The 27757-nt window shown below is 40.7% G+C and overlaps 1 protein-coding gene across 1 annotated transcript in view; it reads left to right on the top strand.

Annotated features, from left to right (window-relative positions):
* Positions 1–19729, top strand: part of LOC134326545 (tripartite motif-containing protein 16-like) — a gene marked incomplete at its 3' end in the record, with an annotated part of 28893 nt that extends 9164 nt beyond the window's left edge. Inside the window, exon 6 of the mRNA XM_063008718.1 lies at positions 19209–19729. Within this exon, the coding sequence (XP_062864788.1) occupies positions 19209–19729 (521 nt within the window). The remainder of the gene's footprint in view (positions 1–19208) is intronic.
* Between the last annotated feature and the right edge of the window lie 8028 nt (positions 19730–27757).

The following is a 27757-nucleotide window of genomic DNA, read 5'->3' as shown; positions in this document are numbered from 1 at the left end:
AGTGTCTGTGTGTATGTGTAGGGTTTTTTATGTGTGTGTGTTTGTGTAGTGTCTGTGGTATGTGTAGGGCTTGTTTGAGTTTGTGTAATTGTGTAGTGCCTGTGTGTATGGGTAGGGTGTGTGTGTGTGTGTGTGTGTGTGTGTGTGTGTGTGTGATTGTGTAGTGTCTGTCTGTATGTGTATGGTTTTTGTGATTGTTTAGTGTCTGTAGAGTTTGCGTGTGTATGTTTGTGTAGTGTATGTATGTGTATGATTTGTATGTGTGTGTGTGTTTGTATGTGTGTGTTTGTGTAGTGTATGTTTGTATGTGTACGATGTGTGTGTTTGATTGTGTAGTGTCTGTGTGTTTGTGTGATTATGTAGTGTATGTTTGTATATGTGTTTGTTTGATTGTGTAGTGTATGTGTGTATGTGTATGGTTTGTATGTGTATTTTTGTGTGATTGTGTAGAGTCTGTTTGTAGGGTCTTTGTGTAGGGTTTGTATGTATGTAGCTTTTGTGTGATTGTGTACTGCCTGTGTATATGTGTTGTGTTTAAATGTGTGTAGTTTCTGTGTGATTGTGTAGTGATTGTGTAATGCCTGTGTGTATATGTTGGTTCAAATGTGTGTTTGTGTGATTGTTTAGTGTCTGTGTGTGTGATTGTGTAGTGTCTGTATGTATGTGTATGGTTTGTATGTGTGTATTTTTGTTTAGTGCCTATGTGTATGTGTTGGGTTTAAATGTGTGTAGTTTCTGTGTGTTTGTGTGATTGTGTAGTGTATGTGTGATTGTGTAGTGTCTGTGTGTGTTTGTGTGATTGTGTAGTGTTTGTGTGTATGTGTAGGGTTAATATGTATGTGTGTTTGTGTAATTGTGTAGTGTCTGTGTATGTGTAGGGGTTGTATGTGTGTGTATGTGATTGTGTCGTGTCTGTGTGTATGTGTAGGGTTTGTATGTGTGTGTTTGTGTGATTGTGTAGTGTCTGTGTGTATGTGTAAGGTTTGCATGTGTGTGTGTGATTGTGTAGTGTCTGTGTGTATGTGTAAGGTTTGTATGTGTGTGTGTGTGTGATTGTGTAGTGTCTGTGTGTATGTTTGTGTGATTATGTAGTGGCTGTGTGTATGTGCAGGGTTTGCATGTGTGTGTGTGATTGTGTAGTGTCTGTGTGTATGTGTAAGGTTTGTATGTGTGTGTGTGATTGTGTAGTGTCTGTGTGTATGTGTAAGGTTTGTATGTGTGATTGTGTAGTGTCTGTGTGTATGTGTAGGGTTTGTATGTGTGTGTGTGTGATTGTGTAGTGTCTGTGTGTGTGTGTAGTGTTTGTATGTGTGATTGTGTAGTGTCTGTGTGTATGTAAAGGGTTTGTATGTGTGTGTTTGTGTGATTGTGTAGTGTCTGTGTCTAAGGTTTGTATGTGTGATTGTGTAGGGTGTGTGTGTGTGATTGTGTAGTGTCTGTGTGTATGTGTAAGGTTTGTATGTGTGTGTGTGATTGTGTAGTGTCTGTGTGTATGTGTAGTGTTTGTATGTGTGATTGTGTAGTGTCTGTGTGTATGTGTAGGGTTTGTATGTGTGTGTGTGATTGTGTAGTGTGTGTGTGTAGTGTTTGTATGTGTGATTGTGTAGTGTCTGTGTGTATGTAAAGGGTTTGTATGTGTGTGTTTGTGTGATTGTGTAGTGTCTGTGTCTGTGTCTAAGGTTTGTATGTGTAATTGTGTAGGGTGTGTGTGATTGTGTAGTGTGTGTGTGTGTGTGTGTAGGGTTTGTATGTGTGTGTTTGTTTGATTGTGTAGTGTCTGTGTAGGGTTTGAATGTGTGTGTTTGTGTAGTGTCTGTGTAGAACTTGTGTATGGGTGTGTTTGTGTATGTGAGTTTGTATGTTTGTGTAATGTCTGTATGTGAAGGGTTTGTATGTATGTTTGTGTAATTGTGTAGTGCCTATGTGTATGTGTAGGGTTTGTATGTGTGTATTTGTGTGTAGTGATTGTGTAGTGCCTATGTGTATGTGTTGGGTTTGTATGTGTGTATTTTTGTGTAGTGATTGTGTAGTGCCTATGTGTATGTGTTGGGTTTAAATGTGTGTGTGTGTGTGTGTGTGTGATTGTGTAGTGTCTGTGTGTGTTTGTGTGATTGTGTAGTGTTTGTGTGTATGTGTAGGGTTTGTATGTGTGTGCCTGTGTAGTGTCTGTGTGTATGTGTGTGTTTGTGTAGTGTCTGTGTGTATGTGTAGGGTTTGTATGTGTGTGTTTGTGTAGTGTGTATGCGTAGGGTTTGTCTGTGTGTGTTTGAGTAGTGTCTGTGTGTATGTGTAGGGTTTGTTTGTGTGTGTTTGTGTAGTGTCTGTGTGTCTGTGTAAGGTTTGTATGTGTTTAGTGTTAGTGTGTATGTGTAGGAATTGTATGTGTGTGTTTGAGTGATTGTGTAGTTTCTGTGTGTATACACAGAGTTTGTATTTGTTTGTGTGTATGTGTAGTCTGTGTATATGTAGGGTTTGAATGTGTTTGTGTAGTGTCTGTGGAATGTATGTGTGTGTGTTTGTGTAATTGTGTAGTGTATGTGTGTATACGTAGAGTTTGTGTTTGTGTAGTGTCGGTGTATGTGTCGTGTCTGTGTAGTGTCTGTGTGTTTGTGTAGTGTCTGTGTGTTTATGTAGTTCTGTGTATGTGTAGTATGTGTGTATGTGTAGTGTATGTGTGTTTGTGTAGTGTGTGTGTGTAGTGTCTGTGTGTATGTGTAGTGTCTGTGTAGATGCGTAAGGTTTGTATGTGTGTAGTGTCTGTGTGTATGTGTGTGTTTGTGTGATTGTGTAGTGTCTGTGTGTATGTGTAGGGTTTGTATAAGTGTGTATGTGTAGGGTTTGTATAAGTGTGTTTGTGTGATGGTGTAGTGTCTGTGTGTATGTGTAGGGTTTGTATAAGTGTGTATGTGTAGGGTTTGTATAAGTGTGTTTGTGTGATGGTGTAGTGTCTGTGTGTATGTGTAGGGTTTGTATAATTGTGTATGTGTAGGGTTTGTATGTGTGTGTTTGTGTGATTGTGTAGTGTCTGTGTGTATGTGTAGGGTTTGTATAAGTGTGTATGTGTAGGGTTTGTATAAGTGTGTTTGTGTGATGGTGTAGTGTCTGTGTGTATGTGTAGGGTTTGTATAATTGTGTATGTGTAGGGTTTGTATGTGTGTGTTTGTGTGATGGTGTAGTGTCTGTGTGTATGTGTAGGGTTTGTATAAGTGTGTATGTGTAGGGTTTGTATAAGTGTGTTTGTGTGATTGTGTAGTGTCTGTGTGTATGTGTAGGGTTTGTATAAGTGTGTATGTGTAGGGTTTGTATAAGTGTGTTTGTGTGATGATGTAGTGTCTGTGTGTATGAGTAGGGTTTGTATAATTGTGTATGTGTAGGGTTTGTATGTGTGTGTTTGTGGGATGGTGTAGTGTCTGTGTGTATGTGTAGGGTTTGTATAAGTGTGTATGTGTAGGGTTTGTATAAGTGTGTTTGTGTGATGGTGTAGTGTCTGTGTGTATGTGCCGGGTTTGTATAAGTGTGTATGTGTAGGGTTTGTATAATTGTGTATGTGTAGGGTTTGTATAAGTGTGTTTGTGTGATGGTGTAGTGTCTGTGTGTATGTGTAGGGTTTGTATAATTGTGTATGTGTAGGGTTTGTATGTGTGTGTATGTGTAGGGTTTGTATAAGTGTGTTTGTGTGATGGTGTAGTGTCTGTGTGTATGTGTAGGGTTTGTATAATTGTGTATGTGTAGGATTTGTTTGTGTGTGTTTGTGTGATTGTGTAGTGTCTGTGTGTATGTGTAGGGTTTGTATAAGTGTGTATGTGTAGGGTTTGTATAAGTGTGTTTGTGTGATGGTGTAGTGTCTGTGTGTATGTGCAGGGTTTGTATAATTGTGTATGTGTAGGGTTTGTATAATTGTGTATGTGTAGGGTTTGTATGTGTGTGTTTGTGTGATGATGTAGTGTCTGTGTGTATGTGTAGGGTTTGTATAATTGTGTATGTGTAGGGTTTGTATAATTGTGTATGTGTAGGGTTTGTATGTGTGTGTTTGTGTGATGATGTAGTGTCTGTGTGTATGTGTAGGGTTTGTATAATTGTGTATGTGTAGGGTTTGTATTAGGGATGCACCAATCCAACTTTTTTAGTTCCGATACCGATCCGATACATATACTTTGCATATCGGCCGATACCCGATACCGATCCGATACCATTGTTGAATTAATAAACCGTATACTTTATTATGTGGGAAAGACTTAAGGCATCAGGATCGACTTAAACATTACTAAGTTTGCAAAACAAAATACAATTAACACAGATATAAATGTACTGAACTGCTATTTATTTGTCAATAAAATAATAAACAGGCATCTTAATATTTCACTCTGTTATTTTTCACTATTGTTATTTTCACTCAACGAGTGAGCATCTGTTACCTTTCCTGTTTAACGCCTCCCGACCGTGGTCGTGACGACTCAGGGGAGCTGTTCATCTATTAGCTCCTGGGCCAGAACAGTGTTTTACATTGCACCCATTCTGGGGTAATACCCAACGTTTTAGTTCACTTCTCCCCGCAAAAAATGAGTCGAAAGCAGGATTACCTCGAAGCACTTTGTTTATTAAAACAACTTGGTCATATCGCCAAAAAGAAAACTGAGCGGCCGTGTTAAATACAATAAAATGCGAACTGAGTGAAGGAGCGAGAGAAGGTTTCACGTGCTGCCCCAAGCTGCAGCACACAGCGACTACAACACATGATTCAAAATTAGACCCTTGGTCACTGTGAAGGGTTTGGGGCGCTCCATAGCGACACACCCACTCGGCAGTAAGAACTTCAGCCACTGTGACGGCTCGATCATCTGGCAATGGATAGGCTTCCACCCATTTGGTGAAGTAATCTTGGGCCACTAAGATATAGCGATTATGGCGTTCAGTTTCATTCATCGGTCCCATCAGGTCAATGGCGATCCTTTCCATTGGTACGCCCACGCGCACAGTACCCATAGGTGCTTAAAGTTTCTTGGAGGGGCGGGCCTTGGCAGCACAGCCGGTACAGGTGTGACACCAGAGAGTGACATCTTCCCTCATTTGGTACCAGTAGTACCGTGTCTGTATCCGCGCCAAAGTTCTTTCCACACCGAAATGTCCACCCACTGGACCATCGTGCATCTGCTTCAGAACATCTTGCCGGAAAACATGAGGTAGAACGATTTGTGGATGGAACTCAGCCTCGTTGGTGGAATAGAAGCGTCGTGAGAGAACACCATCTCGCATGTAAAGTCTCTTCCACTGGCTCCAATAAGCTTTAGTGGCTGGCCCTAAATGTGACGCATCCGCCCAGGTGGGGCGCTCACCTCCTTCCTCCAGCCATCGCCAGACTGGGGCGATATCAGGGTCAGCTTGCTGAGCAATGCATAGGTCTTCCAAAGTCCAGCCATTAAACAACGTGGTTGGTACGGTGTCAGCAACATACACACTCTCCACTGCCGGGGAGCTATTTACACTAGTTTGGCATTTCAGATCTGCTTTGGGGTCAACTTCAGACAGTCTGGTTTGAGAGCTAGGGCGTGCCACTACCCCCACTACACTGAGCTCCAGGGGATCAGTAACATCACCATGGAGTTCAAGATTGCACTGCACCCCCTGGTGATGGATCTTGCTATTTCCCTCGGCAGGGTCTGTCATGTTGCAAGGGCATGTTTGTCGACATGGTCTTCGTGACATAACATCCGCATTGTGGTGGTGACGTCCAGGTCGATGCACAACTTTGAAGTCATACTCTGCCAGTTTTTCGAGCCATCTTGCTAGTTGACCCTCAGGTTCCTTCATATTGACAAGCCACCGCAGGCTACTATGGTCAGAACGCACAATGAAGGGTCTTCCAAGAAGGTACTGACGGAAATGTCTGGTGAACTCCACCACTGCGAGTAATTCTCTCCGTGTTGTGCAGTAGTTCTGTTCGGTGGAAGACAATCTTCGGCTCCCATAAGCTAGTACACGCTCCGCGCCATTTTGCATTTGGGATAAGACTGCTCCAATGCCAAAATTACTGGCGTCGGTGTCGAGAATAAGATCGCCGCTGTCGCATGGGTAGCCCAGGACGGGTGTGGTGGTAAGTAAACTCTTTAGTGTCTCAAAAGCATCTCTGCATTCCGGTGTCCACCGGAAGCGAACATTCTTTTTGGTGAGCTCGTGGAGAGGCTTGGCTATAGCTGCAAAATGCTGTACAAATCGTCGATAGTATGCAGCAAGGCCTACGAACTGACGAACTTCGGTTACACAAGTAGGCTCAGGCCACTGCTGGACTTTTTGGACCTTTTCTGGATCTGTGGCTATCCCTTGTGCAGAGACGATGTGACCCAAATAAGCTACTTGGCGACGGAAAAGGCAGCACTTAGCTGGTTTTAACTTCAAGTTGGCTTGGAGGAGCCGGTCGAACACTTGAGAAAGGCGTTGAAGCATTTCCGGGACGTCTTTTCCCAGCACTATAATGTCGTCCAGATACACAAGACATGTCTCCCACTGCAGACCTGCCAAGACGCGATCCATCAAACGCTGGAACGTCGCTGGTGCATTGCAAAGCCCGAAAGGCATGACATTCCACGTGAATAAGCCTTTCCTGCTACAGAAAGCGGCGGCCCTACGGGCCCTGGGCGTTAGCGCCACCTGCCAGTAACCGGATGCCAGGTCTAGAGTGCTGAACCATTTAGCAGTTGAGAGGGTCTCGAGTGTGTCTTGGATGCGCGGGAGAGGATACGCATCTTTTACAGTACGCGCATTCAGGGCCCTGTAGTCCACACACAGGCGGTAAGTCTGGTCCTTCTTACGTACCAATACTATGGGTGACGCCCAGCTGCTGTTGCTTGGTGAAGCCAATCCGCCTTCAAGGCTCTGCTGGATCTGCTTATCAGCTTCGATCTGCTTCTCAAAGGCCATTCGTCGGGGCTGTTGTTTCACTGGCGGGCCTGGCAAGATCTGGATGTCATGCTGGACAAGACTGGTGCAACCAAGGTCAGTCGGTCCGGTAGAAAACACATCACCATAGGCACTGAGAAGTTGGGCCAACCCGCGACGTTCATCAGCCCTCAACGCAGCGGCACTTTTTTTATACAATGATTGCAAGTGGGGAGGAACAACTGGAAAGCTACGACTAGCTTGGAGTGGCTCAGCAGATGGAACGCTAGGAGGGGGCTGGACAACATCGGCAATCTGAAGAAAACCGGCAATAGCACCTTTCTTCACCGTTACTGGAGCTGTTCCAGGATTGTATAGCCTGATGGGAACTCGCTGGTTGGGCTGCGCAACGACCACCACTCTTGCCACTAGGAGGCAATGTTTTTCCACTAAGCCTTTGGTTGGATTCAGCAGGACATCACCTCGGACAGGTTCACGGAAGTGCGCATACCCAGGAACAATGTATTCACATCCGGACTCAAGAACAGTTGTGCGCGCCACCCTGACAACATGCACTTTGGGTTTGTTGTGTGGGTTAAAGTAGGGCACCTGTTCCCCAAATAGCACAATCTTTCTGCTGCCAAAGTCAAGATACACTTTTGATTGCTCCAGAAAAGGGTGACCAAGGATGGCTTCAGCATTCTCTGTGATGTCCGCTACGACGAAATTAACATTTACTGTGCGAGTGCCAATCTGGACAGGCAGGTTTACTTCTGCACACACACCTACAGTTTCAGAACCAATACCCTGCAGTGACTCCACAGCTGACAACTGCAAGGGAGGCTTGACATCATCACCAATGTCATTATAGCATCTCAAGGTTAGCACATTCCTCCTGGCGCCAGTGTCCAACAAAGCACATACTTCCATATTATACATTAGCATGTGGATGCACATTTCTGGTCCTGTACCTTTAACATGAAGGCGAGTAGGTGCACTTGGGCTCTTAACAGTTCTTGGATTAGCTGGCAGTCTTGGTGAAGGACAGCTACGCTGCATGTGTCCAATGCCTTGGCAGTTGTGGCATATAACGTCGCTCCGATTTATGTTTCCATCCTCACTTGACTTTGGTCTATGTGGCCTAGAGCTAGATTTTTGGGGCTTCCGAAAAGAGTTTACAAATGATGTTATCTGGTTCTCACCCTCAACTTGTTTGGTGTGCTCATGAACAGCGGCTGTTCTCACTCTACGGTCCGTTGTCTGCGCACCAGGTTGCATCAGACGAGTGACATGGGCAGCTGCACGTTTTGTAGTTTCGTACCTGTGAGCAAGCTCATAAGCTCTTGCCAGTGTGCGTGGACGCTCCTCCAATAGTCTCTGGACCATCCCCGCATCGTCCATGGCGTTGGTAAACACCTCCACACCGATACTATCTTGCTCGGCCTCGGAACGATCTGCATATACAATAGACACTTTTTCATAGATATCATCTCTCAGCACATGTAGTGGCTCACCTGGCTTTCGCACTCTTTGTCTCAGCGCGATGCCTATAGCAGCAGCATGCTCCGATGATGGACCATATGCAGCTTCTATTTCGTCCACAATGCGCGTGTAGCTCCAGCGCGAAGACCTTGGATTTTTGTGGACAACAGCCCCTGCAGCTCCTACCAAACAAAACCTCAACTGGACAGCCATTGTCTTCTCTGACCAATGATTAGCTTCAGCACAGCTCTCAAAACGATGTAAAAACTCCTTCCATGACCCAGTACCATCAAACTGACCTGGTCGAAGTGTGGGAATCCTCTCTCTCTGAGCTGCATTCTCACCCTCGCTGTCAGATGAATTGTCGTAGTGCACACGTCTGGGCCGCCTGTCACGAGAACTGGACATTGAATGCTTTAAGAGAACATGTTCACTTTCAGAATAAACTCCAGTGGGCTTAACATCACACCGGACGCATCGACACTGTCCCTGTAGCTGTGCATCTTGAGTTTCAGTTCGGGGTATTTCTGGAGTGAAAAGTGGATGAGCTGGTACTCTACCTGGTGCGGGATGGTAATTAGCATTAACAGGTGTGCTCTCTGTGAAACACCTGTGCTGAGCAGAGCTGAAAGGGTTAACATGCGGTGGATACGATATCTCCATCACAGGCTGAAAAACATTTCCACAGTTAGCATTTTTGCAGCAGCACTGGGTGTAATAATTAGTATCATTTTCATTTTGGCTCAGCTGTGACTCCATTCCACTATCACACCACATTTCAGTGTCCTTACACATCCTAAACGGGTTTGTCTCTTTCATTACACGGTGTGAGTGTGGAGCTGTTTGTGCTGGCTCACATGCGCTGGTTTCACTCGATTTATAGTTGCACACTCGGTTGCCGTTTTCGTCAATAAACTGCTTTAACCAGCCGTCGAATGCGATTTGTGACTGTTTGTTTTCGTTCACAACTGCCGGTGAGGTGAACGGGTTTGAGCGAGTTGTTACATTCTCAAACTTGTGCGCTGTTATATCCGTGGTAGCCGCCATCTCGTCTCTCTCGCTCCTAAACTCACCGCGCACACCGCTCGCCATTTTGTTTTCCACTCGGGTTCGTAACATTACTAACAGTCCGTCTCACTTTCAAAACGCTGCTTTCACTCACCAATGCAGGCGAAAATCCCGGACACGAGCCCCCAGTGTTACCTTTCCTGTTTAACGCCTCCCGACCGTGGTCGTGACGACTCAGGGGAGCTGTTCATCTATTAGCTCCTGGGCCAGAACAGTGTTTTACATTGCACCCATTCTGGGGTAATACCCAACGTTTTAGTTCACTTCTCCCCGCAAAAAATGAGTCGAAAGCAGGATTACCTCGAAGCACTTTGTTTATTAAAACAACTTGGTCATATCGCCAAAAAGAAAACTGAGCGGCCGTGTTAAATAAAATAAAATGCGAACTGAGTGAAGGAGCGAGAGAAGGTTTCACGTGCTGCCCCAAGCTGCAGCACACAGCGACTACAACACATGTAATACATTACCCATAATGCCATGTATTCCCAAAGCCTTAACCCCTTACTTTCCCAACACATCCGACGCTGCCTTGGTGACCACAATAAACATGTGCGCTTCCCACAATAAACATGGCTGATGGGGCGGAGAAACGAATGGAGTTATTACCAAACGGAAATTAAATATTAATGATTTTTAACTTGTATAAATTTGTACCGAGTGTTTTTATTTGCGAGTTCGAGCTTGTCAGGAAATGTAACGGTTATCGGTACATGAAGGGAAATGTTATATTGACGTTCGCGTGCTGTGCTACCTCAGTTCATTGGTTTTAATGGCAAGATGCTAAATCCGATGGAATCGCTGTGCAAGTAGCGCGTTCATATAACCTTATAAGTTGATGACTTGAAATCCTCTCTACTGAGGCAGCCGCTTATGTAGACAGTAAGACAGCAAGGCAGCTCATTAGGTTTTCGAACACACCCAAAATGTAACTGCTGACAATGAGAAAAACAGTAGTAGCTTAAATAACTTTTTCAAATAAACTTATCCATAAATATTTAGTGCAAACAGTAATTTAAAATAAAATATAGCAGCTAAACCTGAGTAATAAACATGTTGCCATCGAACTTGTTGGCATAGCAAGCGTGAAATACCTCCATGCAGCTGACTCTTTGCTCCATGTTGTTTTTGTTTGTGTTCTACGCTATACATCAGCAGCAGGTCCTGTATGTGCTTAGCACGCGTTGCAAACGAACTAAAGTGAACATATATCGGACCCATGGATCGGCTTAATTATCCGATATCCGATCCATCTCATTTTGGTAATATCGAGACTGATATCCGATATTAATATCGGATCGGTGCATCCCTAGTTTGTATAAGTGTGCTTGTGTGATGGTGTAGTGTCTGTGTGTATGTGTATGGTTTGTATGAGTGTTATTGTGTAGTGTCTGTGTGTATGTGTAGGGTTTGTATAAGTGTGTTTGTGTAGTGTTTTTGTGTATGGGTGTGTTTTTATATATGAGTTTGTATGTTTGTGTAATGTCTGTATGTGAAGGGTTTGTATGTGTGTGTTTGTGTAGTTCCTGTGTGTCTGTGTAGGGTTTGTATGTGTGTGTTTGTGTGATTGTGTAGTGTCTGTGTGTGTATGTGTAGGGTTTGTATGTGTTTGTGTATCTCTCTCTCTAGCCCTCAGCATACTTCCAGCAAAACTAAGTTTGCGAACGTCGCACGAAGACGAATGTGCCTTCGCAAGCTTACAAGCTCGCATACTTCTAGCGGTTTCGCTTTGCCTGCTTCTGCTCCACAGCTGTGAATGTTAGGTTTCCATGACTACCAAAAAATGGCAACGTGCGAGGTGTTGGAGACGTATAAAAACTTGCTAGAAGAAGAAGTAGAGGAAGAACTGTTTTTGCTGCTTTGTCTTTATAAGAAGAAAAGAGAAAGGCGCAGGTGGTACGTGAGACCTTTGAACAGATCGAGGGTTGACGATGGAGAGTTTATAATGTTGGTAAAACCGATGAGGTACATTGACGAGGAGACGCACTTTTCTTATTTCAGGATGTGTGCAAGTCGATTTGACAGCTTACTGAGCCGACTTGCTCCCCACATAAAACATGCAAGAATGCATAGATCCCCAGTAGACTTGGCAGAAAGACTTGCCGTGACTTTACGAATTCTTCCAAAGCCGACACAGTGGGCGGATATAGCCCAAGAGTTTTGGAGTTTATGGAATCACCCCAATTGTGTTGGATCAGTTGACAGCAAGCATGTGCACATACGAGCCCCACCGGGGGCTGGTAGCGATCATTTTATTTACAAAGGCACGCATTCCATTGTGCTGTTGGCAGCATGTGATGCCAGGTATACATTTACAATGGTGGATGTTGGTGCTTATGGGCGAGAGAGTGATGGAGGAGTTTTTCAAGAGAGTAAATTTGGATCAAAACTCTTGCAAGGAAAATTAGGACTGCCAACTTCATCTCACTTGCCTGGTTGCCAGGTCACATCCCCATATGTGTTTGTGGGGGATGCAGATTTTCCTTTGCATGTCAACCTTATGCGTCCTTATCCAGGTAAGTACTAAAATCTAAATATTTCATTTGTCATGTTCACCAATAGGACACTACAGCTTTACACAAGTCTATATATTGTTTAAGTAGTACAGTTGTGTACTAGCTATATTTCTGAATGTCATTTATTGTTTTACATTTCAATGGATCCTGTTTAACGAAGGAGCAAAGAATTTACAATTACAGGCATTCTCGGGCACGACGAGTTATTGAAAATGCATTTGGAATTTTGGCAGCAAGGTGGCGAAGTCTTGGGCGGCCAATTGAGTGCTCTCCTAAAAAAGCAGTGGACATTGTGAAAGCATGTGTTGCACTGCATAATTACCTGACATGCACTGATGTAACCAACACACTCTCCACATCATACATTCCACCAAATTTTGCAGACATACCTACTGCATCTGGAAACATACAGCCTGGAGAGTGGAGGAGACTGATAGAGGGGGACAACAACCTTCAGGACCCAGGAAGATTGTCAGGTACCCGAGCTAGCAGAGCAGCCATTGGCACACGAAATACCTTGGCACAGTTCTTCTCTTTAGCCTATTGATCTGTGCCCTGGCAGGATGCCATCATCAACAAAGGTGCACTTAATTAAGAGTGAAAAAAATTCAATGTAACCTGTCAAAGCTATACACTTACACCAATAATCTTTGACTATTTTTAAATGTTTTATGTAAATTTTGCTAAATACTGCTTATAATTTAGAAATGTAAGAGACAAATTTGCTTCCAATGTCATATTTATTTAAAGAACAAAAGTAAGTAATGTTGTACAATGTACATCCGTTCAACTGTAATCTAACATAAATAAAACCTTTCAAACATTACCCGACTTGAATTTTTGTACCCATCGAAGTGTATAACATTTGAACAGTTAGTGCAAATTAACATTCAGAACAGCTTATGAATGCCACCCAAGTGTGCAAAACGACTAAAGTTCACTTCATGTAGGTTTGCTGGTCAGGACTTGTTTTTCTGTCTTAAACATGAGATTCTGCAATTTAAATTTAAAGTCGCAGCACACCTCTGGGGGTAGGGACCGCATGAAATCAGCTACATGCTGGACATAACGAGAAAAACTATCATTACTTTTCAGGACTTTCTCAAACTGCTTTTATGCCTTTGCTGGTTGCTCCCTTTTTTCTCCTCTGAAATATCAGAGGCTGCATCAGATGAAGTGGATGGTGCACTGGGCAAGGAGACTGATACTGAGGGTGTAGCTGTTGGAGGTGTCAGTAGTGAGCTGTCAAAATCTTCAGAGTCAGATTGTGGCATGGAGTTTTCAAGAAGATCTGATGCTCCTAGACTTGTAGATGAGGACATTTCCTCTTCTTTGTTTTTCTACTGGGAAAGGGAAAAGAGATTATTTCACAGCTACTAATTTATCATCAGAGTATTCACATTACTATTCATCTTAGAAGAAAACTATATATAGAATTATCAATGGAATTATGTAGTAAATTATATATGGAATTATGTAGTAAACAAAAAAGTGTTTAACAAACCAAGTAGCCATCTTTTGCTTTGATGACAGCTTTGCACACTCTTTGGCATTTTTTCAATTAGCTTCATGAAGTAGTTACCTAGAATGGTTTTCAATTAACATGTGCCTTGTCAAGAGCTAATTTTTGGAATTTCTTGCTTTTTTAATGTGTTTAAAGACCATCAGTTGTGCTGTGCAGAGGTAGAGTTGGTAAAATATAAAACATATTCTGGTTTATTTAACATTTTTTTGTTCACTACATAATTCCATATGTGTTCCTTTATACAACCCCTGGCAAAAAATATGGAATCACCACTCTTGGAAGATGTTCTTTCAATTGTTTAATTTTGTAGAAAAAAAATAAATCACAGACATGCCACAAAACTATCATTTCTCAAACTGTCAACCCTCTGGCATTAAGAAACAATAAAAAAAGAAACAAATATAATAGTTGTGGTCAGTCACAATTGCTTTTTTTTAGATCAAGTAGAGGAAAAAAATATGGAATCACTCAAATCTGAGGAAAAAATTATGGAATCATTAGAAAACACTGCACCATTATTACTTTGTTGCACCACCTCTGGCTTTTATAATGGTTTAAACTCTCTGAGGCATGGAGTTAACTAATGACAAACAGTATTCTTCATCAATCTGCCTTCAACGGTCTCTTATTGCTGTTGCCAGATCAGCTTTGCAGGTTGGAACCTTGTCATTGACCATTTTCTTCGATTTCCACCAGAGATTTTCAAATGGATTGAGATCCGGACTATTTGCAGGCCATGCCATTGACATTATATGTTTTCTTGAAGGAAAGTTTTCACGTCCTTTGCCCTATGGCAAGATGCATTATCATCTTGAAAAATGAAGTCATCATCACCAAACATCCTTTCAACTAATGGAATAAGAAAAGCGTCCAAAATTTCAATGTGGACTTTGGCATTTATTGAAGACCATCTCCCTTGTGCCTTTACCCGACATGCAGGCCCATATCATCAACAACTGTGGAAATTAACATGTTTTCTTTAGGCAGTTTTCTTCATAAATTTAATTGGACAGACACCAAACAAAAGTTCCAGCATCATCACCTTGCCCAATGCAGATTCGCGATTCATCACTGAAGATCACTTTTATCCAGTCACCCACAGTCCACGATTGCTTTTCTTTAGCCTACTTTAACCTTGTTCTTTTCTTTTTAGGTGTTAATGGTGGCTTTTGTTTGGCTTTTCTGTATGTAAATCCCATTTCTTTTAGGTGATTTCTTACAGTTCAGTCACAGACATTGACTCCACTTTCCGGCCACTTGTTTCTCATTTGTTTTGTTGTGCATTTTCTGTCTTCAAGACATATTGCTTTAAGTTTTCTATCTTGATGCTTTGATGTCTTACTTGGTCTACCAGTATGCTTCCCTTTTACAACCTTCCCATTTTGTTTGTACTTGGTCCAGATTTTAAACACAGCTTACTGGGAACAACCAACATCTTTTGCGACATTCCACAATGATTTATCTTCTTGAAGGAGTTTTATAATCCTCTCATTTGTTTCAACTGACATATCTTGTGTTGGAACCATGATTCATGACAATCTGCTTTGTGCAACAGCTCTCCAAGGTGTAAGCACTCTTTATAAACTGAAGAATAATTAGCAAATCTAATCTGCTGCAGATGTTTTGTTTTTAAACTGCAAATTACAGAGTGATTCCATAATTTTTTCCTCAGATTTGAGTGATTCCATATTTTTTTCCTCTACTTGATCTAAAAAAAAGCAATTGTGACTGACCACAACTATTATATTTGTCTCTCTTTTTTATTGTTTCTTAATGCCAGAAGGTTGACATTTTGAAAAATTATAGTTTTGTGGCATGTCTGTGATTTATTTTTTTTCTACAAAATTAAACAATTGACAGAACATCTTCCAAGAGTGGTGATTTCATAATTTTTGCCAGGGGTTGTAGTTTGGATGTCTTCAGTATTAATCTACAATGTAGAAAATACAAATAATCAAGACAAACCATTGAAGGGAAGGTGTATATATATATGTATATATACAGTATATATACAGTGTATCACAAAAGTGAGTACACCCCTCACATTTCTGCAGATATTTAAGTATATCTTTTCATGGGACAACACTGACAAAATGACACTTTGACACAATGAAAGGTAGTCTGTGTGCAGCTTATATAACAGTGTAAATGTATTCTTCCCTCAAAATAACTCAATATACAGCCATTAATGTCTAAACCACCGGCAACAAAAGTGAGTACACCCCTTAGTGAAAGTTCCTGAAGTGTCAATATTTTGTGTGGCCACCATTATTTCCCAGAACTGCCTTAACTCTCCTGGGCATGGACCAGAGCTTCACAGGTTGCCACTGGAATGCTTTTCCACTCCTCCATGACGACATCACGGAGCTGGCGGATATTCGAGACTTTGCGCTCCTCCACCTTCCGCTTGAGGATGCCCCAAAGATGTTCTATTGGGTTTAGGTCTGGAGACATGCTTGGCCAGTCCATCACCTTTACCCTCAGCCTCTTCAATAAAGCAGTGGTCGTCTTAGAGGTGTGTTTGGGGTCATTATCATGCTGGAACACTGCCCTGCGACCCAGTTTCCGGAGGGAAAGGATCATGCTCTGCTTCAGTATTTCACAGTACATATTGGAGTTCATGTGTCCCTCAATTAAATGTAACTCCCCAACACCTGCTGCACTCATGCAGCCCCAGACCATGGCATTCCCACCACCATGCTTGACTGTAGGCATGACACACTTATCTTTGTACTCCTCACCTGATTGCCGCCACACATGCTTGAGACCATCTGAACCAAACAAATTAATCTTGGTCTCATCAGACCATAGGACATGGTTCCAGTAATCCATGTCCTTTGTTGACATGTCTTCAGCAAACTGTTTGCGGGCTTTCTTGTGTAGAGACTTCAGAAGAGGCTTCCTTCTGGGGTGACAGCCATGCAGACCAATTTGATGTAGTGCACTCAGCTTCTTTGGACGACCAACGCGAGTTCTGTTCTGAGTGGACCCTGCTCTTTTAAAACGCTGGATGATCTTGGCCACTGTGCTGCAGCTCAGTTTCAGGGTGTTGGCAATCTTCTTGTAGCCTTGGCCATCTTCATGTAGCGCAACAATTCGTCTTTTAAGATCCTCAGAGAGTTCTTTGCCATGAGGTGCCATGTTGGAACTTTCAGTGACCAGTATGAGAGAGTGTGAGAGCTGTACTACTAAATTGAACACACCTGCTCCCTATGCACACCTGAGACCTAGTAACACTAACGAGTCACATGACATTTTGGAGGGAAAATGACAAGCAGTGCTCAATTTGGACATTTAGGGGTGTAGTCTCTTAGGGGTGTACTCACTTTTGTTGCCAGTGGTTTAGACATTAATGGCTGTATATTGAGTTATTTTGAGGGAAGAATAAATTTACGCTGTTATATAAGCTGCACACAGACTACTTTTCATTGTGTCAAAGTGTCATTTTGTCAGTGTTGTCCCATGAAAAGATATACTTAAATATCTGCAGAAATGTGAGGGGTGTACTCACTTTTGTGATACACTGTATATACAGTATATACACACAGTACCAGTCAAAAGTTTGGACACACACACATATATACTGTATATATATACATACATACATACAGTACATACAGTAGTGTTAAAAAAAATAGCAGTGATTTTAAAAAAGCGAATAAAGCACAAATTCATTATAATAACTTTTATTTCCATAAATGCAAATGCACTGAAAATACTACACTTTCAATTCTAAATCAAAACATTAACAAAATTTAGCCAGTTTGTGTTCATCCTTTACAGAAAGTTAAGAAAAATTAATATTAGGCTGTTCAAAAAAATAGCAGTGCCAGCATTTTTCTTTAAAAACTCAAAAAAACTATCTATAAACTGAAAATTTTTTTGAGGTTTCACTTTACTTTAAATTGCTGAACTAATATTTAGTGGCATAACAATTGTTTCCGAGATCTGTGTTGCATGGAGTCGACCAACGTCTGGCACCTCAGAACAGGTATTCCAGTCCAGGATGATTAGACATTCCACAGTTCTTCTGCAATTTTGGGTTTTGCCTAAAAAAAAAACGTGTTTCAGATGTCAGAACACAAGTTCTCTCTGGGACTGAGGTCAGGGGATTGGGCTGGACACTCTATTACCTCAATCTTGTTTGTCTGTAACCAAGATGTTTTGGCTCATTGTCATGTTGAAACACCCATTGTAAGGGCATTTCTTCTTCTACATAGGGCAACATGATCTGCTCAAGTATTCTGATATATTTAAACTGATCCATGATTCCTCGTATGTGATAAATAGGCGTAACACCATGGTATGAGAAACATCCCCATATCATCATTTTGTACCACCATGCTTTACTGTTTTCACAGGGCACTCTGGCTTGAATTCAGTGCTCAGGGGTCGTCTGACATACTGTCTATGGCCACTAGACCCAAAAAGAAAAATTTTGCTTTCACCAGTCCACAAAATGTTGAGCCATTTCTCTTTGGACCAGTCAATGTGTTCCTTGGCAAATTTGAACCCATTCAGGTCGTGTCTTTTTCTTAACAATGGGACTTTGCAAGGAGTTCTTGCTGGTAAATTGGCTTCACTTAATCATCTTCTGTGCTCACTGCTAACTTCAGATGTTCCTTGATCTTTCTGGAGGTGATTATTGGCTGAGCCTTTGCCATTTTGGCTATTTTTTTATCCAATCAAACAGTAGTTCCACGCTTCCTTCTGCGTCTTTCAGGTTTTGGTTTTCACTTCAAGGCATTTGAGATCATTTTAGCTGAGCAGCCGATAATTTGCTGCACTTCTCTGTATGTTTTTTTCCTCTACAATCAACTTTTTAATCAAAGTACGCTGTTCATCAGAACAATGTCTGGAACAACCCATTTTACCCAGTATTTCAAAAGGAAATGACCAACATGTGCAACATTTGCCACCCTCCTACATTAAATAAGGGCCAAAATTGACACCCGTTCTTCTGCAGAATGAATTAATTCACCAATTGAACTCCTCTCTGCTATTATTATGAACAACCCCCTTTCGGTCAATGCTTCGATTACTCAGAATGTGTGGCATCCATGTCCTAATTGTTGGGTTTGTTTTGTTTTCATTACTCTACTACACGTTCAAGTAATTGCTATGTAGAAATAGTATTTCTACTAAAAACAGTGATTTATCAGGTTAATGGTGTTGGACTGCTATTTTTTTGAACACCACTGTACATTCATGCATATACACACAATATTACTAACCTCAGATGAGTTTGCCATGTTTGTCTCTGTCTCACGGTGTTTAATGAAGCCAGATAACCAGGACAAAGCTGTGTATAAAGAAGGGGTCTTGTTGCCACCAGCATATCCACTCCGACCCTTCATTCGTTTTTTTGTTTTCACAAATTTGTCACGGAGGTTTTTCCACTTTTGGCGACAAAAATTGGAATCTGTACCGAGAGTCTCTCCGATTTCTTTCCATGAATTTATAATGATTTGGGTGTCTTTATAATCTCTTAAAGAGGTATCGTTAAGGTGACGATAAGGTGACCTGTTCTGACAAATGCTCCTCAAAATCCATGTTTGTTTACATGGCATGCCTCTTTTTACCGACCAATCACAGGCGTTGTCGCAGAGTGACGTCGTCTGCGGAGTTTGCCCAGCTTCCATGTGCGCAACAAGGCAAGCAAAGCCTCATGAAGTATGCTGAGGTCTTCTCTCTCTCTCTTTCTCTCTCTTCTATGTTAATTGATTTATTTTGTGTTTCCTCTCCAGATGTTTGTCGGTTCACACTGGATCCAAACACAGTAAATAAAAATCTCCATCTGTCTGAGGAGAACAAAGTGGCGACCTGGAGTACAACATTACAGTCGTATCCTGATCATCCAGATAGATTTGATTATTTCTGGCAGGTTGTGTGTAGAGAGAGTGTGAGTGGACGCTGTTACTGGGAGGTTGAGTTGAGTGGGAATTATTGGGTTTATATAGCAGTGTCATATAAAAGCATCAGCAGGAAGAGGCGTGGTGGTGAGTGTTTGTTCGGAGGTAATGATCAGTCCTGGAGTTTGTTCTGTTCTCCATCCAGATTTTCATTCTGGCACAATAACAAAGGGACTGAAATTCCCATAATGCCGAGTTTCTCTAGAATAGGAGTGTATGTGGATTATGAAGCAGGAACTCTGTCCTTCTACAGCGTCTCTGATACAATGAAGCTCCTCTACAGAGTTCAGACCACGTTCACTCAGCTCCTCTACCCGGGGTTTTATCTTTATTCAGGATCAGTGAAACTGTCAGATTTAACAAATTAAATGTAAAATTTACATGAAAGTGTAACATTAAACTGTTTGGGTGATTTTAGAATCTGTGAGGCAGTGATACATTTATGAAGATTTTCTTTTTAAATTTATTTATTATTCAGTGCTGTGAGAAAGTATTTACCCCCTTTCCTGATTTCTTCTTTTCTTAAATATTTATCATCTAAATGGATTCAGATGTTAAAACTAAGTGAAATAAAAAACAAACTGAATATTTAAAAACATAAGAGAGAACATTTGTGTACATTACAAAATGATAAATGTGATCATTTTCACCTTAATCTTAATCTTCCCAAGTCTATTACAACCCCAAATCAGAAAAAGTTGGGACAGTATGAAAAATGCAAATGAAATGATGCAAATACTATTAAAAGGAATAAAAAATACATTACTAATAATAAAGTCACAAATCTGTACCTATTTAACAAGATGTAATGTATTTCTAGCACCACTAGATGAGGATGATGAACTCCACATGATTATAAACTCCACTTTAAAAGTCAGTAAAACGAAAAAGATTTTAATTTGGCTTGTTTTCAGTTTAGCTAATAATAAATGCAGTGCAAGGAGACATTTGATTTACCTTTGAGTTATTTGAGGATTTTTGTTGAAATATTATATAATATTTATTTGTTCTTTCCTATGTACCAGAAAAGTCGTCATTGCTCCCTGCAACACCTTACACAACACTTTTCTTGCCGATGTGATGTTGTAATAAATCCAAAATAAATAAATAAAAGCCTTAGATAACATAGACTGTTCCCTCTTTTCCAGTTTCTAACAACAAATTCCTGATGGTCTGGTTTTGGTTAAAGATCAGCTGATAATTTCATTCTTACTACAGTAAAACACATTAAACTGACTTTAAGTGAAGTTTAAAATGTTGTACAGACATCATCGTCATCTAGTGGTGCTAGAAATAAATTACAGCTTGTTGCTTGTGTACAGATTTTATAATATATAAAAATTAGAGAGTGTTTATGGCTCTTCTGTCCCAAGTGTTTTGTAACGTGTTGTAGACCTGCACTGGCGACTGTTTTTGGTATACAGGAAAGAAAAGGCTGAATGCAGGTGAAAATGTGTTATTTGGCAACCCAGAACTGTGTAAATACTGGACAGAACACATGATGGGTTATTTTAACTTGTTGGGTTGTGCAATTTAACCATTGTGCTGAGTTGTGAGGTTCTTTTTTATCATGGGTAAACTATGTAACTTTACTGCAGCTTGTATTTAAATGAAAGGTTTACATTGCTGTCTTCAGGATTTCCTCTTTAGTGATATTTAATGTTAATAGCTGTTCTGATCTAAAAGATGCTGCTGCCTTTGTCCTTTAAAACTGAAAAGTGATTTGTGAGATAATTAATATAAGTGAAATGTTTATTTTGTACTTTGGTTTTATATTATTTGTGCAAACATTTGTTTTATGCAACTTTAAACCTGTAATAAAAGATGAACATTTTAAATGTGTCTTTATTTGCTTTAACTAAGCTAAAGTTTTTAACAGGGACAAAAATGACAGTTTGTGTAGCAGGTCTGGACACGTAAGTAAAATGTTTTTATAAAGCTATAAAACTACTTCCACTGACCAAAGTACACAGATCTCACACTTGTCAGATACAACGTTTGAAGCCCAGGTTAATAGGACCTGCTAGTTAGAGAAGGATCACTTGTTTGTTAGTTTAAGTCCAAAAGTGGTTGTGGCTCGTACGGGGATCGAACCTGCGACCTTGGCGTTATTAGCACCACGATCTAACCAACTGAGCTGACCGGCCGACTTTCAAGGGTAGGGCATATACCCACATACCCGATTCTACACTGACAGCCCTTCAGTTATGGAGCTGCCACAGAAACGATGGAGCGCTTTACTGTTGTTGAGCAGAACAGATCTTCGTGTGAGATGACTAAGGTTCATGTATTTTTCTTTTAAGAATAAATAAAAGCTGATGCTTTTAACCTCATACTTTCCTAATACTTTTATTCTACACGGTCTACATTTCTTTTAGTCTTCTGCCATGTGCAGTGCAAGAATTCACTAAATTACACAGCAGTTCTCTTTTTATTTATTTATTTATTTTTGCCATTGACAAAATTGATTGTAAGCATTTATAAAGGTCATGCCACGTTCATTAGGTGAAATGAAGTCAGAATAAAGATGGCAGAACAACAGGGTAGTATAGCCTGAGGTAAACGTTAGCAAGTCATGTGACCCGTGTGTACCATACAATTAAACAGCTGTGTGCTTGTCTCTGTGGCACAATCGGTTAGCGGTTAAATACATTTCATTTGTCGTCCTTTTGAGATTTGTGTTTACATAAACAACACCTGAAATTTAACGAACTAACCTAAACAATTTTAAGGTTTTAATTACTTATTTATTTATTTAGAAAGGCTGAACGACAGGCGTCTATAAGAAGCAGCTTGTTTACAGCGTCTCTCACTTACGGCCACATCACCCTGAGAACACCCGATCTCGAACTGTCCGTAGTGCAGTTTAACCATTGTGCTGAGCTGTTACAACAACCCAACTGTGAGGTTCTTTTTTTTTTCAACTATGTAACTTTAACTAAGCTAAAGTTTTTAACAGGGACAAAAATGACAGTTTGTGTGGCAGGGCTGGACACGTAAATAAAATGTTTTTATAAAGCTATAAAACTACTTCCACTGACCAAAGTACACAGATCTCACACTTGTCAGAGACGTTTGAAGCCCACACTGTAAAAAAAACACCTATAGGATCTACTCAAAAAAATTGAGGTAACAATTTGCACCCAGTTTGTTTGGGTAGATTTTACTCAAATTGAACATCTCTGAAATACTAAATGAAAGTAGGTAAAACCTACTTAAAACATTTTATTACACAAACAATTACTTTAAAAAAGTGTGTAACATTTATTCTTCAATTGCCAGTAGATAATATTAACCTATTTCATAATTATATCGATTAATTAATCTATATAACTAGCCATTACTCATTCAGGAGAGTTTAGCTTTACCTAAAAATATTGTCTACACAATATTCAGTATTTATATTGTAGAATTAATCATGTCTTAAAGAAAAAGATAATAAGCACAAAAGACCCTCTGTACTTTGCATAGTTCACTGAACAACTCAAACGTAAGTACAAAATATTGTAGCAGTTGGGTCAAAGAAACAGATATAACATTTCTTTTATTGAGTCATGTGGATATTAACTCATTCTTACACGTAATCATTCACGCCACATTCATACATATCAATGTATTTCTCAGCATAGCTGCACCATTCCCAACGCTGAGCAGCCCGGTCACGGTAGATCTGGATATCACTGCCGCAAGTCCTTCTGGGTAGGTTCCGCCCCCTTCTAGTCCACAGCAGCGGGTCGCTACCCAATGAATATGGTTAACATGAGATGTTTTTGAAATTATACAGTGATTATGCTAATTATGTCTAATTAGGTACAGAAACTTAATTGAAGCATTATCTATAAAACATTTAAAAGACAAAACCAAAAAAAAATCCACGTTATTGTGGAATTAATTACATTCTCCAAAGTTCTCACTAGTTTTACTCATTTCACTTTAACAGTGAAGATGGTGCATTGCTTACACTTAAAACCTGAGCTGAATGCGATTCTTGGCTCAATATATCACATCAATTAGTTTAAATTCTTGTCTCACACAGCCGACTACATATCTTGTGATAAACCTTAAATACATTATGCAATAAACAGAAAATATGGTAAATACCAACATCTAACACCACAGTCTGACAGAGATGTGAGGGGAAAAAGAAGCTCGTAACTTCCCGGGTCGTGTGCATGTGCACAATGCAGGGCAGAACCAACAGTTTTTGAGTAAAGTTTATTAGATTTTTTAAGGTTGTTGTTGTTACTTTTAACAAATAGGTAGTATGGGTAAGATTTACCCGTTATTTACTTTTACATGCTGACTAATAAACAAGTACATTTTAAACTATTTGTATGAGTTATTTCTACAACCCTCCAAAATCATTTTTTACAGTGCAGGTTAATAGGACCTGCTAGTTAGAGAAGGCTCACTTGTTAGTTTAAGTCCAAAATTTGTAGTGGGCTGTACAAGGATCGAAATCCCGACCTTGGCGTTATTAGCACCACGCTCTAACCAACTGAGCTAACCCGGCCAGTGCACAAGGGTAGGGCATATACCCACATACAGTGTATCACAAAAGTGACTACACCCCTCACATTTCTGCAAATGTTTCATTATATCTTTTCATGGGACAACACTATAGACATGAAACTTGGATATAACTTAGAGTAGTCAGTGTACAGCCTGTATAGCAGTGTAGATTTACTGTCTTCTGAAAATAACTCAACACACAGCCATTAATGTCTAAATGGCTGGCAACATAAGTGAGTACACCCCACAGTGAACATGTCCAAATTGTGCCCAAAGTGTCAATATTTTGTGTGACCACCATTATTATCCAGCACTGCCTTAACCCTCCTGGGCATGGAATTCACCAGAGCTGCACAGGTTGCTACTGGAATCCTCTTCCACTCCTCCATGATGACATCACGGAGCTGGTGGATGTTAGACACCTTGAACTCCTCCACCTTCCACTTGAGGATGCGCCACAGGTGCTCAATTGGGTTTAGTCCATCACCTTTACCTTCAGCTTCCTCAGCAAGGCAGTTGTCATCTTGGAGGTTGTGTTTGGGGTCGTTATCCTGTTGGAAAACTGCCATGAGGCCCAGTTTTCGAAGGGAGGGGATCATGCTCTGTTTCAGAATGTCACAGTACATGTTGGAATTCATGTTTTCCTCAATGAACTGCAGCTCCCCAGTGCCAGCAACACTCATGCAGCCCAAGACCATGATGCTACCACCACCATGCTTGACTGTAGGCAAGATACAGTTGTCTTGGTACTTCTCACCAGGGCGCCGCCACACATGCTGGACACCATCTGAGCCAAACAAGTTTATCTTGGTCTCGTCAGACCACAGGGGATTCCAGTAATCCATGTTCTTGGAATGCTTGTCTTCAGCAAACTGTTTGCTGGCTTTCTTGTGAGTCAGATTCCTTCTGGGATGACGACCATGCAGACCGAGTTGATGCAGTGTGCGGCGTATGGTCTGAGCACTGACAGGCTGACCTCCCACGTCTTCAACCTCTGCAGCAATGCTGGCAGCACTCATGTGTCTATTTTTTAAAGCCAACCTCTGGATATGACGCCGAACACGTGGACTCAACTTCTTTGGTCGACCCTGGCGAAGCCTGTTCCGAGTGGAACCTGTCCTGGAAAACCACTGTATGACCTTGGCCACCATGCTGTAGCTCAGTTTCAGGGTGTTAGCAATCTTCGTATAGCCCAGGCCATCTTTGTGGAGAGCAACAATTCTATTTCTCACATCCTCAGAAAGTTCTTTGCCATGAGGTGCCATGTTGAATATCCGGTGGCCAGTATGAGAGAATTGTACCCAAAACACCAAATTTAACAGCCCTGCTCCCCATTTACACCTGGGACCTTGACACATGACACCAGGGAGGGACAACGATACATTTGGGCACAATTTGGACATGTTCACTGTGGGGTGTACTCACTTATGTTGCCAGCTATTTACACATTAATGGCTGTGTGTTGAGTTATTTTCAGAAGACAGTAAATCTACACTGCTATACAAGCTGTACACTGACTACTCTAAGTTATATCCAAGTTTCATGTCTATAGTGTTGTCCCATGAAAAGATATAATGAAATATTTGCAGAAATGTGAGGGGTGTACTCACTTTTGTGATACACTGTACCTGATTCTACACTGACAGCCCTTCAGTTATGGAGCTGCCACACAGAAACGAAAGCTTTATTGTTGTTGAGCAGAACAGATCTTCGTGCGAGATAGATAAGAATGCCTTTATTGTCATTGCACAGTGCACAACGAAATTTTTTGAGCATATCCTTGACGGTACATGTAAGTACACAGACATTATATATACACATGTATTTACAAATAAAAATATACACATCTATAATTCTAAAAAAAAATACACATGTGGTTTTAAGAACTTTACAGAAAAAAGAAGGTCCCTATAAATTACACATTATTTTCTAGGATGTAAAGTTTGATAGTTTAGTGTTTTTATGGCAGAGGTGGCGGAGGTGCCTTTTATTGCACAATCTGCCTGTTGTTCAAACGGATATGAGACACAACAACTATGTGTAGTCCCACAGAATAGTGGAAATAAGTAACTGAAAAACATCCAGTAAACAACAGTCCTACAAGCACAAATATCCACCTGATAAGTCAACGGAGAACGGCCGTCCAAAGTGGAAGAACGTTCTTTTGGTTTCCGTAGATGTTAAAGGAAGACACTCACCCAACGTGGGGCTCAAACCCACACCCGTGAGATTAAGAGTCTCATGCTCTACCGACTGAGTTAGCTGGGCTTAAGCAGCAGGTCAGAACAGACAGCTCATCAATCAGACCAGATTAAGAACTAATTCACAGTTAGTTGTCAACAGACACAGACTTACTGTCACATTTAAACTACTACACAATTACTGAACCCGCTCCATTATGCTTTAAACCTCAGTGTATATTATCTGGAAACAGATGCTCTTCATATAGAAATATGCTTTACATTTGCTTGATGGTAAGAACTCTTAGTGAAGTCTTAATGAACAATTAAAACATCAATTCAGGTTGTTTTTAGTTCAACTGTGAAAAATATTAACAGTAGCTGAACTGCCTAAAACCCAGAATCTACACGTACAAATCCTACATTCATTCCACAAAGTTCACAAACATGATTTAATGAGTGAAAACTTGATGTTTGGAGCTCCTCTGGTGTGCAGACTGGTACTGTGTATCAGCACTACTTGCTGTGTGCAGGACCTGAGTCGTATCTGCTCCAGTCACTGGTTGGCGGCATTAAGCTCAGTCAAGAACTTTAAGAAATATATAGTTTAGATAGTTCACACACATAAGAACCCACAAAACCTCTTAGATGTGTATTAAGAAAGTCTGAACATAAGAAATGACTAGACAGTGATGTCTGAAGTAGGACTGAGATCTCTGATTATCACAATAACATGAAACTGCTGCATTTCAGGAACAATAACAACCAAATTCAGTTTAGGAGTCACTTATTTTTACAGATCTTCACTGTAAGTGTGCAGAATCTCAAATGGTTTTTGTGCTGCCATGCAGCTGGTTGAATGGAGTTAGTGTAGAATTATGTACAAAGATCTAAAGAGAGAACAGGTGAACTGGCCAGTTAGCTCAGTTGGCCGTACAGGCCACACCCACCTTAACTATTAAAGGTAGCATGATTGAGAGTCAGGTGAGCATGTGCTGTGTATCAGGACTTTCTAACCTGAGTAATTTATTCACTGAAAGTAAGAATACTATAATAATAGTATAATATAAAATTAGAATAATAGAATAGAATAATATAAAATTTTAGTGCTAGCTTTCAAGGAACTTCATGGTCTGGCTCCCTTGTATCTGGCTGATCTTTTACATCGTTATGTCCCTTCCCACAGGTCAAGATCGTTTGATGCTGGTCTCCTTGTTATACCCAGGTTTAGGTTGACCACCATGGGTGGTAGATCATTTAGTGTTGCTGCCCCGACACTGTGGAACTCTCTTCCTCTCCCTCTTTGTCTCTCTTCCTCTCTCTCGAAGTTTAGATCTCCTCTTAAAACGTTCTTGTTTACTCAACACTTTCATTCTCGTGTTTCTATTTGATTGTTGTTTTTGACTGTAATCACTATGTGAAGCGTCCTTGGGTATTATGAAAGGCGCTATATAAGTCGAATGTATTATTATTATTATTATTATACCATTCACTTACATCAAACCTCCTGGTTCTACCCATCATTCACTCCACTATAGATAATCACATTATTTCCCAGTAATAGTTTAACCTAAAGATTTATACTTTTATTATTACTATTTACTTATTAATGTTTACTGTGTAATTAATGACCTATTAATTACACCCGTATAATTAATTCATTGCTAACCCCAACACTCACTCACACTGACT

This window comes from Trichomycterus rosablanca, chromosome 14 (genome assembly GCF_030014385.1).
Source record: "Trichomycterus rosablanca isolate fTriRos1 chromosome 14, fTriRos1.hap1, whole genome shotgun sequence".
NCBI classification, from domain to species: domain Eukaryota; kingdom Metazoa; phylum Chordata; class Actinopteri; order Siluriformes; family Trichomycteridae; genus Trichomycterus; species Trichomycterus rosablanca.
Note: the sequence above shows the minus strand (reverse complement) of the source record. Positions and strands in the feature narration are given on the sequence as shown.